At 36.6% G+C, this 14,720-nt stretch overlaps 1 protein-coding gene across 22 annotated transcripts in view; it reads left to right on the forward strand.

Moving 5' to 3' along the window:
* Positions 1-14,720, forward strand: part of pleca (plectin a) — a 115,494-nt gene that overhangs the window by 86,734 nt on the left and 14,040 nt on the right. For 17 of the 22 annotated variants that reach the window (XM_047150656.2, XM_047150657.2, XM_047150659.2 and 14 more), the window contains 24 exons: positions 623-729; positions 1,221-1,340; positions 1,533-1,628; positions 2,450-2,577; positions 3,675-3,768; positions 3,952-4,106; positions 4,585-4,921; positions 5,138-5,215; positions 5,394-5,555; positions 5,827-5,931; positions 7,506-7,601; positions 7,694-7,819; positions 8,204-8,356; positions 8,770-8,924; positions 9,103-9,229; positions 10,139-10,322; positions 10,911-10,943; positions 11,382-11,539; positions 12,821-12,999; positions 13,150-13,288; positions 13,411-13,767; positions 14,231-14,314; positions 14,408-14,512; positions 14,606-14,704. In XM_047150656.2, coding sequence (XP_047006612.2) covers positions 623-729; positions 1,221-1,340; positions 1,533-1,628; positions 2,450-2,577; positions 3,675-3,768; positions 3,952-4,106; positions 4,585-4,921; positions 5,138-5,215; positions 5,394-5,555; positions 5,827-5,931; positions 7,506-7,601; positions 7,694-7,819; positions 8,204-8,356; positions 8,770-8,924; positions 9,103-9,229; positions 10,139-10,322; positions 10,911-10,943; positions 11,382-11,539; positions 12,821-12,999; positions 13,150-13,288; positions 13,411-13,767; positions 14,231-14,314; positions 14,408-14,512; positions 14,606-14,704 — 3,377 coding nt within the window. The remainder of the gene's footprint in view (positions 1-622; positions 730-1,220; positions 1,341-1,532; positions 1,629-2,449; positions 2,578-3,674; positions 3,769-3,951; positions 4,107-4,584; positions 4,922-5,137; positions 5,216-5,393; positions 5,556-5,826; positions 5,932-7,505; positions 7,602-7,693; positions 7,820-8,203; positions 8,357-8,769; positions 8,925-9,102; positions 9,230-10,138; positions 10,323-10,910; positions 10,944-11,381; positions 11,540-12,820; positions 13,000-13,149; positions 13,289-13,410; positions 13,768-14,230; positions 14,315-14,407; positions 14,513-14,605; positions 14,705-14,720) is intronic. The other 5 variants (XM_047150658.2, XM_053675051.1, XM_053675053.1 and 2 more) reach the window with 1 other exon arrangement.

The following is a 14,720-nucleotide window of genomic DNA, read 5'->3' on the forward strand; positions in this document are numbered from 1 at the left end:
TGTGTTGTTCATAATTAACTATCCATACTGAAAGCAGTTGATAACACATTATTTATGTAAATGGAGAGTAAAAATGTAGCTTAGTTATCTAAAGTTGTATTGTTTATATGTAGATAAGTCATAATGCAGTCAAGCTGGCTAACAAACTATAAGGTAGTTCATAACATCACATCATTTGTGCACAATGGAGAGTAAAAATCTAGCTTTTTTTAGCTAAAGTTGTGTTCTTCATAACTACTGTAGCTAGCCATAATGCAGTGAAGATGGCTAACCAGCTAGAAAGCAGCTGACAATGAGGTATCTACTGTAAGCTAGTCAAAGTTATGCTATTCATGTAGGACTAGGATAGTGCCTATGCTAATCATATTATTTTAAGAACCTATGTAGCATGTCAGGATATATTGGGCCATGTGTTACATTAAAGTGTGTATCTACTAGATGGCCTACTACTGATAAACCACAATGTGTCTGAATATTTGTATTTAGATGTCACATTTATGTGATACACTAATTCTGACTAGAGACTCACGTTTAATATAATCAGTGTTTATATGTGCTATTATTTTACACCCTAGTCTTTAATTAATCCAGGGTGTTGTTTTTGTTTCCTCTTGTTGAGTAGATGTGGATGTGCCACACCCTGATGAGAAGTCTATCATTACATACGTCTCCTCCCTGTATGATGTCATGCCAAGAGTTCCTGATGTACAAGACGGTGTTCAGGCCAATGTGAGTCTTTTTTTTTAATACAGAAAGAAGATCAAATTCTGCAGAACTTACAATTTGTAAAGATTAAGTTAACCATTGTGCTTACTATTCATGTTCATCCAGTTGGTACAAATCAGACATGTAAAGAATAATAGATGACTGGACATGGTGTTATAGGAAAATAATCAACAGCGGGGTTATGCATTACTAACTCAAAGATTATTACATTTTTATATGAATTCAAGAACAGTACATCATTGTTTTTGTTTGATTAACATTTCATTTTGCAGAACATCTATTAAACAAGTTAGTTCCTGTTATCACTTCAATTATAGCAGCTATAGACAGTCCTTCAGTCATCAGCCTCCATTTTTTTCTCTCTCTTGAAGTTCAGACCAAAAAAAAAAGATTGTTACAAAGCACTGACAATTGAGACTCCTTAAATTGAACCAAGATGAAGTGTAATATAAAGTGAGTCTCAGAAATAAATCATAAATTGTGTTGTGGGACAGGAGCTGGAACTACGCTGGCAGGAGTACTACGAGCTGGTCACCATGCTGCTGCAGTGGATCAGACACCATATCGTTGTGTTTGAGGAGAGCAAGTTCCCCACCAGTTATGAAGAAATTGAGGTCTCTTACCAGCTCAATAACACACAAACCTGCATGTGACATACACATACATATACAGTTGCATGCAAATGCTCTTATTGTATTGTATTATTACACAATTATGAGTTGCTATTCATTATTCACCATTTTTGAAGTATCTTTTAAAAATGCAACTAAATAATATGATTCAAACCCTCTATTTTGATATTCTAGGTCCTTTGGCGCCAGTTTCTAAAATATAAGGAAACAGAGCTGCCAGCAAAGGAGGCTGACAAAAATCGCTCTAAACATATTTACAAGGCTTTTGAGGTAAATATAGCTTAATGTAGCCTGTGGTCAGTTTAATAAATGAAGATATTATGCTTAGATCATGTAAATCTTTACGAGGAAGCGTTTACAGTGCATTGCTGTACAAGTGTTCACCCCCCTTGACCTTTTATACATTTTTGTAGTGTCATAACCTGGAACTGAAATGGATTTAACTGGTATTATATGGCTTTTGGTTGCTTTTCTGAATAATGCCTTCCTTATTTGGTTCCTTGACCAATTGTTGTGTTCTTTTTTTTTTTTTTTTTTTTTTTTTTTTTTTTTTTTTTACTTGGAAATAGTTTTGCAAACTATATTGGTTCCACTCCCACTTGGTACCAGCTGTTTTGTGTGTGAATTCGTGACATATAATCCAAGTTAAGTCCATTTCAGTTCCAGGTTGTTATATTGCAAAAGGTGGCAAGGGGTGAAAACATACACAAAGCAAAATATGTTAATTGAACATCTGTATCTGTATGATATCGTGTAAATGGTAAATGGTCTGCATTTATATAGCGCTTTTATCCAAAGCACTTTACACTGTGTCTCATTCACCCATTCACACACACTCACACACCAATGGTAGCAGAGCTGCCATGCAAGGCGCTAACTTGCCATCGGAAGCAAATTGTGGGTCAGTGTCTTGCCCAAGGACACTTCGATATGTGGAGTCACGTAGGCCGGAAATTGAACCGCCAACCCTACGATTAGTGGACGACCCGCTCTACCACCTGGACCACAGCCGCCCTCACTGTTGCATATTAAAAAGTGCTCTTTCAAATGATATGATTATTAATATGTTAACATAGCATATGTATCTACAGGGTGCAGTGCAGTCTGGTCAGGTTAAGGTTCCACCCGGTTACCACCCCATCGATGTGGAGAAAGAGTGGGGTCGACTCCATGCTGCCATACTTGAGCGCGAGCGACTGCTCAGAAACGAGTTTGAACGGTGAGATTGCCAATTTATACACACAGTATCTTCTCATTACGCTATGAATATGAATCTCTTAATGAAGAAACTGGTGCATCTCTCAGATTTTTAGAATACCCTTAGACTTTTTACATCTTAAAATCATGCCAACTAATTGGAAAATCCCTTCAGAATAGAAGGAATCACTAGTTGGGAAAATACATGCATGCATGGTAACACTGGGAAAATATTTTTTTAAATATTTGTCATGAGCTTTATTAATGTCCAGTGCAGTGCCAGTGTTTATAATAGATAAAATTATCATTTGGGTTAATGTTGACTAAGCTACAAATACAGATTAGTTAGAGACTAAATAATGTTTGCTGTCCTTGCAGTAAATTTGATCTACATCCACTTTCTATCTTTCAGAAACTAGAATGGGAATGGAACTGTATTTACTATATAATGTTCAAGCGTTTTAATATTCTTTAGTCGCCTTTAACAACCCTATCGCTAGTAAAACACTGTTGCCTTTTACAGTGAAGGAAGCAAAATGGGTTTATTCTGTATATTCTTTGTAAGCATGTCATTAAATGTGTTTGTAGCTAATCAGAATAAATAAGCACCACATATTAGAAGAGGCCCCCCCCCCCTTTTTTTTTATAAATCACAAGACAGTGTGTCTGCTGCTGCTTGTGAGAAAGAAACCAGTGTAGCTGTCAGAAAGGGATAGAGAGAGATAAAGAAATCTCAAGCTGTGCCACAGCACTGAGGACAAAATAAGAAGCACAGTGACGAGTGTTGTTAGTCATGGCGTTTGTGAACTACAGTCATGGACTGGAATATCTGCTTCGCCGGAAAAGGGTGTAAGTCTCTGAAGCTGTATGTGTTATATTTATGGATAGTCAGAGGGCTGTTCTTTAAGATAAAGAATGGTTAAAATATTAACCACATTTTCTTCTGTCATTACCTAAGCTTTATAACATGCTGTTATAGGAACATAATAAACTTTGAATCGGTAACAGTAATTCCACATTGAGTCAGGCCGCACAACACTACCCTGTCGTCTGTTATTTTCCTATAGCAGCACAACCTGCCGTAAACACCACAGTCATGCATGTGTGTAATGTGTGCAGTTTGGAGCGGCTCCAGAGGGTCGTCAGTAAGGTGCAGATGGAGTCAGGTGTGTGTGAAGAGCAGTTGAACCAGGCAGAGACACTGTTGCAGACGGTGAGACATGCAAACATACACTCTTACTACAAAGGAATATGGCTCAATGGCATGTAGTATGACGTGCAGTAAATATTCCTAACACCAACTGATGCAATAAAGAACAGGAATTTATATTTATATTTATATTTCCGTATATTTAACAAAAGCTATTTTAAGTGATATTAATTTCCATAATGGCAGGATGTGCGCTTGCTGGGAGCTGGAAAGCCTGTTCAGCACGCGGCAGAGATCGAGACAGACCTGGATAAGGCTGAGAACATGATCCGCTTACTCTTCAATGATGTGCAGTTGCTGAAGGATGGACGCCATCTGCAGGCAGAACAGATGTACAGGCGGTCAGTACAGTATAACGTCGTTTAACATGCAACATTGTGTGCTAGAAGATAATATCATATATATAATATATCTTATTTTGATAAAACAAAAAGCTCCTTTCACGACACCCAAGGTCACTTCACAAATACAACATGCAAATACAATTCACAAAACAATAAAACAGAATAGTTTATATATACTGTGTGTATATATATATATATATATATATATATATATATATATATATATATATATACACACAATTACACATATTCATATATATACATTATACAGTGTTATGCATAAAACACATTATAATAGATTTTTTATTCTTCAAATTATATTTATATATTTATATTTATATATACATTATACTTTGCAGATTTAATCTACAACATAATTTGTTTTACATTATTAAAAATATTTTACTTTTAACTAGTAGAATATATGGAAATTGACCTCTGTACTAACATTTCACTTGCTGCACATTTCCCTCAGGGTGTACCGTCTCCATGAGCGTCTGGTAAACCTGCGCAGTGAGTACAACCTGCGTGTGAAGTCCGGTGTGACAGTGACTCAGGTGCCCCTCACGCAGGTGTCCATGTCTCCAAGCCTGCAGCAGTCCCCTCAGCGTTCACGTCCTGAGCTGGATGAAGTCACACTCCGCTACATCCAGGACCTGCTGTCCTGGGTGGAGGAGAACCAGAGACGCATGGACAATTCAGAGTGGGGAGCAGACCTGCCCTCCGTCGAGTCCCATCTGGGCAGCCATCGTGGACTACATCAGTCTATCGAGGACTTCAAATCTAAGATTGACCGTGCTCGGTCAGATGAAGTGAGTTTGTTGATGTTTTTAAGGTAGTATAATGTTCTCCATGGTGGATCATGATATGGAAATTGGTGAACTGTTGTCATTTGGTCTGTAATAGGACATAATTTGTCCTTTGAGTTTGTATGTTTTACATGGACCTGCAAACACTGTGTTGTGTTTCTATGTTTCTAGTAGTAAATAATGTCTGGAATAATGTCTTTCTTAATGTTGTCTTTTCAGAATCAGTTAACCCCTGCCAGTAAACAAGCATACAGAGATTACCTGGCCAAGCTGGACTTGCAGTACAACAGACTGCTGGTAGGTCTTCAGCTGTAAGAACATGCAGTTCTACAAAGTCATTTCTTTATTGGAGAACAGTGAGCATTTCACTACATATAACAATTTCATAACCTTTACTCATTATTGGTTTCAGCTTGAATAGTTTTTGTTTTTAATAATCACTTCCTGTCTTGTTTTCTTCCTCGTTTTCTGATAGAATGCCTCAAAGGCCCGGTTGCGCAATCTGTCTGGACTACATGCTTTTGTTGTAGCTGCCACTAAAGAGCTAATGTGGCTAAATGAGAAAGAGGAGGAAGAGGTGAACTATGACTGGAGTGACCGCAATACCAACATGACCGCCAAGAAGGATAACTACTCGGTAGGACTAGTTCCTCTACCAAATAATTCTATAATCTATGTATCATAATTACCTGCAGTGTGATTATCTCTCATGTACTGAGAGTACATGAGGGTTTTAGTTTAATCATATTCTTACAGACCCATTTTACTAGCATAAAGATCTATTTTCAGTGGAGCCTATAAAGCACTAGCAGTGTGTCTGCTAAACTGATAAATGCTGTAAATGGATTAAAAGAGGTTGTAGAAATATGTGAACATGAATGGAGCATTTAACAGAGGTCATGTGACAGGGTCTGATGCGGGATCTGGAGCAGAGGGAGAAAAGAGTGAACACCGTTCAAGCAACTGGAGACAAACTGTTGAAGGATGGCCATCCAGCTCGGAGCACTATAGAGGCAAGACATCCTGCTATTAACTGTATGTCTTATGAGTGAAAAATTAGTGTTCTCAGTAGAACTACATGCATTTCAATTATTATCAATATAAACCAGTCTCTCCAGGTTTTCGTGATTTTGTGATCATAGGAATTAATGCAAAATCAAGGAAACTCCACAATATTCTGAGGAGGTTGCAATTTTTCAAAATTTCTGCAGATTTTCCACAGATTTGGGCCAAGATGCGTCATGTGATGTCATCACATCACATACAGCTAAAAGGTCTCTTTTACCAACAAACATCACTGCAAAAGGCCACACGAAACAATTCCGTGCAGTTGCAATTTTGCCAATTTAAGTAGTTTTCCGCAAAAAAAACACAAACAACACAGCAAGTTGCAGTGCAATGTTTTTTCGCAGCAAGTCGCAGAAAAATCAAGCATTTTTGGTCACACCAATCACAAAAAAAATGCAGCAAAATCCTGTATGGACTGACACACTGTTATGAAACGGGATGGGAGCAGAAGAGGTGCAGATCAGTGTCTTTATTTTTACACAGCAGACAAAACACAGGAAACGCGGTCTATACTGGACAAGATTAACGGGTTAAACATAGAACTGAAGTCAAGGCAAGGAACGAGAACAGGACACGGAAATAAGACCGCTTAGCATGCGTAGCGTATTCACCATTACATTCAGGTTCAAATACTCATTTACGGATAATACTGCACGAAGTGCACAGCAACACGACGGGTTTAAATAACAATCAAACTAAAACACAAACACCTGGAGTAAATCAAGACACACCCTCGAACATCAACCAATGCTTAAACAGGGGGAGAACCAAAACAAACAAAGGCACGTGTCCATATACAAGAGTCTCGTGCACGCGTGTTCTCTAAAGCCACTCGTACATGTCGACGCCACAGTGCCATCTGCCGGCGGGAGCGTAACATACACACAAAACCTCTTCCCATAGTTTGTCTACCAAGGGGTGCCTTTAACTGTAAAATACATTCAACAGACCTGATCATTATAGAGTACATTTACATTAAATGTGTACAATATGTAGACAATATTTTGTCTATTAATTACAGTAATACAGCTTTTTAGTCATAAATTTTCTAGGACAACGATTACAATGGGTCCAAGTTGATATAACTTGTATATATGTTGATATAATACTTGTTTTTGAGCTATTAAGATTTGGATAAAACCATTCAATTCTAGTGTCCATTTAAACAGGTTAATAACTATAAGAACTCAATAACAAAATATAATATCTTTGATAAGAATGGGTCGTGATTTCCACCATAAACAAAATTTAAAAAGTGAAGACCCCCCTGGCTATGCTTCATGGGCCCATGGGATTCCCTAGAGTCCACTTTGAGTACCACTGACTTATGGCATGAGTGCGTTATAAGAGATGGAGGGATTCAATTAGCAAATAGTGGAAATTTTGTTTTCTGTATTGTTCCACATTTAGTAAATAGCGCTTACTTTGTAGACCAGGCCTCGAGGTAAATAGCACTAATTCATCCTCAGGTCACCTTTTAGAAAACAATAATTTAGGATCTTGCTGTAATATTTTTTAGGCCTTCACTGCAGCACTGCAGACTCAGTGGAGTTGGTTACTGCAGCTGTGCTGTTGCATTGAGACTCACCTCAAAGAGAACACCGCCTACTTCCAGGTATCTACTATAGAGCTGTGTTATCCTGGATTTGAATTCCTGCCTTTTATACATCTGTCAGGGCTAAATCAGTTTTGCACTCTGCTCAACAGTTCTTTGCAGATGTGAAAGAGGCAGAGGAGAAGATGAAGAAGATTCAGGAGACAATGAAGAAGAAATATATTTGTGACCGCTCCATTACTGTCACACGTCTGGAGGACCTTCTGCAGGACTCTGCGGTGGGTACCCTACATTTACATGTATTTATACAGCAGGTGTGTCATTTAAGCATGATCAGTATGAACTGCCCTCAACAGTCAGAATTTGGCTGTTACAGGGTTTGAACTCTCAACTTTCCAATCAGTATCACAGAATCTTTTTAGCCGAGCCACCACTGAACTAGTCAACCGTTTTAGATTTAAAGTTCGTAGCATGATTAACTTTCTTTTTAATGTTATATCAGTTATGGTGATGTAATTATAGCAACCAATTTCATCTAGGTCTAATCAGGTTTAAATATAGTCCCTGTGATTGTAGTGACCTAAGATATTGAAGCTTGATGTTTTTCAAGAGTGTGAATACTTTTACCAAAATAATATAATATTATCTGTTTTGGCCCACAGGATGAAAAGGAACATCTTGCCGAGTTTAAGACTCATCTGGATGGCCTAAACAGGAGAGCCAAGAATATCATCCAGCTAAAACCCAGAAATCCTGCCACTCCAATCAAAGGCAAACTGCCCATTCAGGCAGTGTGCGATTTCAAACAAATGGAGGTATGAAAGAGATCATATGTAGTCATAGTTATAGAGGACATACACTTTCCGTTTTCTTAGTAACAAGCTGCATTTTTTTGTTGCATTAATAATGTCAAGAATAAAGTGAAGGAATGACTTTATAGCTGCTATAGCATAAGTGATAACAAGAACCAACTTGTCTCACAACATTAAATGTAACTATAAATGGATAGAAAGTATAAAATATCATCCAACCTCTTCTAGCATAGCATGTGTTTTAAGTCTTTATTTTATATCTTTCCGATATATATATATATATATATATATATATATATATATATATATATATATATATATATATATATATATATATATATGAAATAAATCAAACTTTTGTCATGCATTATTTAGGATGGTTCAGATACTTTGCTGATGTAGGCCATGTATTGTAGATTACAGTACACAGGGGAGATGAGTGTGTGCTGTTGAACAACTCCCAGCCCTTTAAGTGGAAGGTGAGGAGCTCGAGTGGAAATGAAGCTACAGTGCCGTCCATTTGCTTCATCATCCCACCTACCAACAAAGAAGCTGTGGAAAGCAGCTCTGGGTAAAGATTTCCTTTTGTTTGGATTTTTTTTTTTTTAAGCAAGTAGACATATAATTCCCTTACATTAGATATTATATCTGACATATTCTGCTGGTGGTGTTAGTTGCTCTTTAACAGGAGTAGTAATTGCCAGTTTATTTTAAAGCATGATATGATCCTTATTTTTGTGGTGCTTTAGTCTGGATGCAAGTCTGCAGAAGCTGATGATCCTCTGGCAGAAGTTGCATGTGGACATGAAGAGTCTTCTGTCCTGGCAGTATCTCATGAGAGACATTCAGTTCATCAATTCCTGGAACTTCATCATGGTTAGAAACATTTGCAGTACTCGAATGGTGCTTTTATTTATTGATGCTATTTATTATTACTTCCTTATATCACAGCCATGTTGACTTCTCAAACCTGATTGGTCAGAGGGTAATGTTAAGTTTAATATGTTGTTATTTCTGTAGTATCAGTACCCTTACACAGTAACTAACTCAGGGACAGTCCACATAAAAGGATACAAAATGTTTATAATTGTTGATATTGTTAAGTTTTTTGTAAAGAGACATTTGTTTAACATTCATGGAAGGAATCTCTAGTGTCAGTACATTGTAACAGTCACACTTTAAGATTAAAAGCTGTAACTTGCACTTTATTGGTAACATGACAAGTTGCATTTTTTGTCTTTTTAACAGTATAGTGTATATAACTATAAATGAATAAAAATGATTATGTCATTCTTTGATTAAAAATGTAATCACTGGCAAATTGTGGTGATATAAAAGGAACAAAGCACTTTGTGGTGGCAACAGTAGCTTCAGTTCGCATCAGTCCACATCACACAACCCTGTCGTTGATTATTTTTCTATAACAGCATGCCCTATAGTGTTTTATTCTTTACTTATACCAGTATGCCTTTCCCCCCCAACCGTGTTCAGCACAGTGGACCAATTTTTTTGGCACATGTTAAGTTTAAAATATAATACCTTATATCTACTGTAGTACATGTACCGTGTTTTTTTTTCTGTAAGGAACTTGTGGACGCCATTTGTCAACTGAGACTTTCAGGATCATAGCAGATATAATTGTCATGTTGTTAATACTATAATCTGGAAAGATAATTATATGTTGAAACAGAATTGTGGCTACATTTACAAATCCTTAATATCCTGTCTTTGATTCATCTGTGCAGTCCTGATTTATTTATTTATTTAAAATTTCCATTACTTCAGTTCAAGACTCTGAAGGTGGAGGAGTACCGTCTGACTCTGAAGAACTTGGAGCAGCACTATCAAATCTTCATGCGCGACAGCCAGGACTCTGAGTACTTTGGTGCAGACGAGCGCATGCAGGCTGAAAGTGCTTATAACAATGCCACACAGCACTATGACAACCTACTGCGATCCATGGAGCAAGGTGAGTAAAGGATTATACTATTAGGGCCATTATATCCTCCAATTCACATGACTTCTCAAAATACCTTCACTGGTAAAGGTTCCCTTAACTAACATTATTTACTGAATTCATTTACATTAACAAACATTTATCTTAGCGTTAATAAATCATACATAATATTAAACAGCAGGTTAATATATACATTAATTAACATTTGTATGATCATTGGTAAATTCAGGTGTGTTATAATTATCATGGTGTATTAATGCTGAAGTTCTAGGTTTGTCCATGTAATCTAATGTGTTAAATAAGTTTAGGGAACCCTACTGTAAAACATTATAAATTAATGTAGGTGTAAGATGTTTGTTATATCTCAGGAATAAACCAACAAAGAAATGGTATATAGAGTGGTATAAAAGTTGAGGATTTTTGAGAACATTATTTTCAACATTTTCCTTCCATATATCATTACTACATTACTACATTATCACTGTGCTATAAGCAGGTGCTTACATTTTGTATAAGCAAATGTAAGCACCCCAATCTAATCTCCTTGATTGAAGCACTTAATTCATACATCAGACTGTAACTGTACATTTCATGTTTCAGAAACTCTCTCTACTTCCAAAGACAAAGTTACTGGTAAAGATTTCAGATTGGATTTGAAATTTGACTAACTGCATTTATTGTCAACCCTAGTATTGTGTTCTGTCAGTTTTTCCCAACTTCCACATTTAAATCATTCATTCCATTATGTGTTTGTGTGTCTTCACAGTTCTTTGTCATGCAGCATGGCTAATTGCTACATGCTTTGATTCTTTAACCGGTGTATTTTGATTTATGTTTTGCATGAAGCTTACAATTCATAAGTGAAATTGTTGCTAATTGAGACTAATATTAATATTAAAATCATTGATGTTGAATGAAGTGCCAGTCTCTATCTATTGTGCCTGTATGCTATAAATTTAATCTGCAATTAATGTACTTTGGTATCTATCGTGCTTCTTTTTTGACCGTCTAGATCCGGTTTCTCTGGTTTAATACATTGTAAATAAGACATGAATTATCTTACCTATGCAGGAGAGCAGGACGAGTCTGAGTGTAAGAGCTACATCACTCAAATAAAGGACCTAAGGCTGAGACTTGAGGGATACGAGTCACGCATGGTCACTCGCCTCAGGCAGCTGGTGGACAAAGAGCCCCTGAAAGCCTGTGCCCAGAGGACCACTGAGCACAAGGTATGCTACACTTTATGCTTTTTTAAGCGTGGATTTAAAAAAATAAAGTCTTTTCAAATATGTGTGGCAGTTTAAGAAAACCCATTAAATGTCACTGTGGCAAAAAATAAACAAGTCAGGTTTTGGCTGAAATAGTGATTTTCTGACTATAACATAAATTCACACAACTCAATTTAACCATAAATGTGTATTTCGTTAAAATGTCGTAAATATTTTTATGAACTTTTTAATCTTGCCTAGGCTTTCTTCCTGCAAAGATCAGATTAGGTAAGGAGTGGTGGTAAAAACAGTCAGTCTACCTAAAGATGTTTTAAACACTGCCAGTTAATTGTGATTTTCTCACACAGTGAATGTCATGCTTTGATCAAGTTGTTGGATAGTTACTGTATGTGCTATAACAAAATTTAAATAGCCCTAATTGATTAAATTTCTAATCAGACATTGGCTGTCAAAATGTCTGCAATGCTCCTGTGCAGGAAACTTGTTGTGTAGTTTAAATGTAGTTTTCTCCCTGTCCACTTTTGACAGTAACCTGATTTTAAAATGATAGTACTTTTATTTGTAGTCGGAGAAAAAAGTCACAAAGTCCAAATGGAGAAACAAATTTCAGTTCAGGAAAGTTTGTGAGTTTTAGAACCATATATAGTAGAAAAAGTCAATGTTACACCATGTGTACTATCAAATGTAAAACTGATCTAGAACGGTAATGTTGAGCTACTGAAAACATCAAAATTAAAGCTAGGTACAGTTATTGGTCCTTTTTTCCAACATGCACAAGAACCAATGCAAGAGATCTGTTATCGTGCTTTTTGTTCTACCAAACATACATACTTACAAGCTTATGTTGTTCCTATATGTGTTCCTATAAACGTTCCTATATATGTTCTTATGTTGTTCCTTTCTTTAAACAACCTTAAAGTTGTGTCTTAATAAATCAATGAAAATGCTTAAAAAAAAAGAGAGAGAGAGAGAGAAATATAAACATCTTAATATCTTAATACACGTAAAATCTGAAAACATTTGCACCAATTTGTAAACATTTGACCAGGACATGGTACAACAGGACACATATTTCTCCAAGAGGTCAGAGTACCATCCAAATAAAGACATTTTTAGTTATCCTTAGTGCTCTGATATCATTTGATAACTGGATCTAATACTGAAACCATGATACGCACTATTAGACTATTCCTTATATTAATCATGCCACCTTAAGTTCCACTAATACATCTGCATGGTTTCATATACATTAACCTTCTATTCTTTATTTTCTTCAAAAAGAAAATGCAGACTGAGTTGGACGGCATAAAGAAAGACCTAGATGCAGTGGTTAAACAGAGTGAAGCAGCACTGGCTTCCTCTCAGAAGTCCACCTCGGCACCTGTCCTACGCTCAGAGCTAGACATCACCATGAAGAAGATGGAGCATGTTTACAGTCTCTCCTCTGTCTACCTGGACAAGTTAGTCATTTTATTTATTTATTTATTCATTTATTTTTTTTATTTTTTTTTATTTTTTTTTAAAGTAAAACAATGTAAAACTAGAAGTTCTCAGCTCTATGACTTGTACTTTATGTGGAAGTCATGCTAATCTTTTTTTATTTACTACAGGCTAAAGACTATTGACTTGGTAATACGCAGCACACAAGGGGCTGAAGATGTTCTCAGGAAGTATGAGAACCAGCTTCGTGATGTCCACAAAGTGCCTGAGAATGAGGAAGAGCTGGAATCCAACCAAACACAGCTAAAGGTGCAATATTACGATCTGACTGCTGATAGAAATTATATTTATATAAACTCACAAGGTGACCGAGAGAAGTGAGGTGCCTTGTTTGGACAATAATAAACGGCTTTTTTTTTTTTCAACTCTAGAAACTGTGCTCAGACGCGGAGTCTGATAAGCCAGTGTTTGACCGTCTCGAGGCTGAGCTCCAAGACGCCGTGGCAGTAAACGAGCGAATGTCTCGTGTACATAGTGAGAGGGACGCTGAGCTGGATCACTATGTGCAGTTGGTAGCAAACCTGAAAGAGCGCTGGCAGGCTGTTTTTGTCCAGTTCAAGCTGCGCCAACGGGAACTGGACCTACTGGGTAGGCAGATGCAGAACTATAGACATAGCTATGACTGGCTCATTCAGTGGATTGCAGATGCCAAGCAAAGGCAAGAAAAGATCCAGGCCATGCCTATCAGCGATATCAAAGCTCTTAAAGAACAACTGGCACAGGAGAAGGTATGTAGCATGAGTCCTTATTAATGGTCTTCATTGCAGAGTGCATAAGCAGGTTATTTATCATGTTCGATCATTAAATTTCTACCATATAGCTGTAATTATAACATAAGTGATAACAGGTTTACAGACGTTTCACAGCATTAAATATAACTATAAATGAATAAAAACTATGACGTGTCATTCTTTAATTAATATAAAAAAAAGTAATTGCTGTAGTATAAGAGGAATAAAACACTGCACAATGTGCTTTTGTAGGTAAAATACTAAACTATGGGTGGTAACAGTAACTGCTTAATCGTCTTTATTTTCCTATAACAGCTTGCACCATTATGTTTTATTCCTTACACAGCATGCTGTTATGCTAAGTAATGATTTCTGACTTTCTGTTGATTTTTGATGTAATACATTAAGTGTTGTTTTATTAATTATTGGACTTTGTACTCTGAACAACTCCTGTGAACAGAAACTCCTCGAGGAGATTGAAAACAACAAAGAAAAAGTGGATGAATGTCAGAAATATGCTAAGGCCTACATTGATACAGTAAAGGTAAGGTTAAAAAGATTCCTGAGCCATTTTACACAGATATCAGGATTTTAGCAGCATATTTAAAAAAAAAAAAAAAAATACGTTCCTTTCCAGGATCATGAACTTCAGCTGGTAACATATAAAGCATTGGTGGAGCCTATTGCCTCACCTTTGAAAAAAATCAAGGTGGAGTCTGCATCAGACAGCATTATCCAAGAGGTATTTTCTACACTATTTTACTACACCAGTTTGCTTACTTTTTCTTTCAAAGTTAAAAATGTGTTTGAAATGTGTTGTGAATTATTTTTCCAGTATGTCACTCTCAGAACACGCTACAGCGAGCTTTTGACTCTGGCGAGTCAATATATTAAGTTTATCATAGATACCCAACGACGCCTAGAAGATGAAGAGGTAAGAGTCAAAGTGT

This window comes from Ictalurus punctatus, chromosome 24, assembly GCF_001660625.3.
Source record: "Ictalurus punctatus breed USDA103 chromosome 24, Coco_2.0, whole genome shotgun sequence".
NCBI classification, from domain to species: Eukaryota; Metazoa; Chordata; class Actinopteri; order Siluriformes; family Ictaluridae; genus Ictalurus; species Ictalurus punctatus.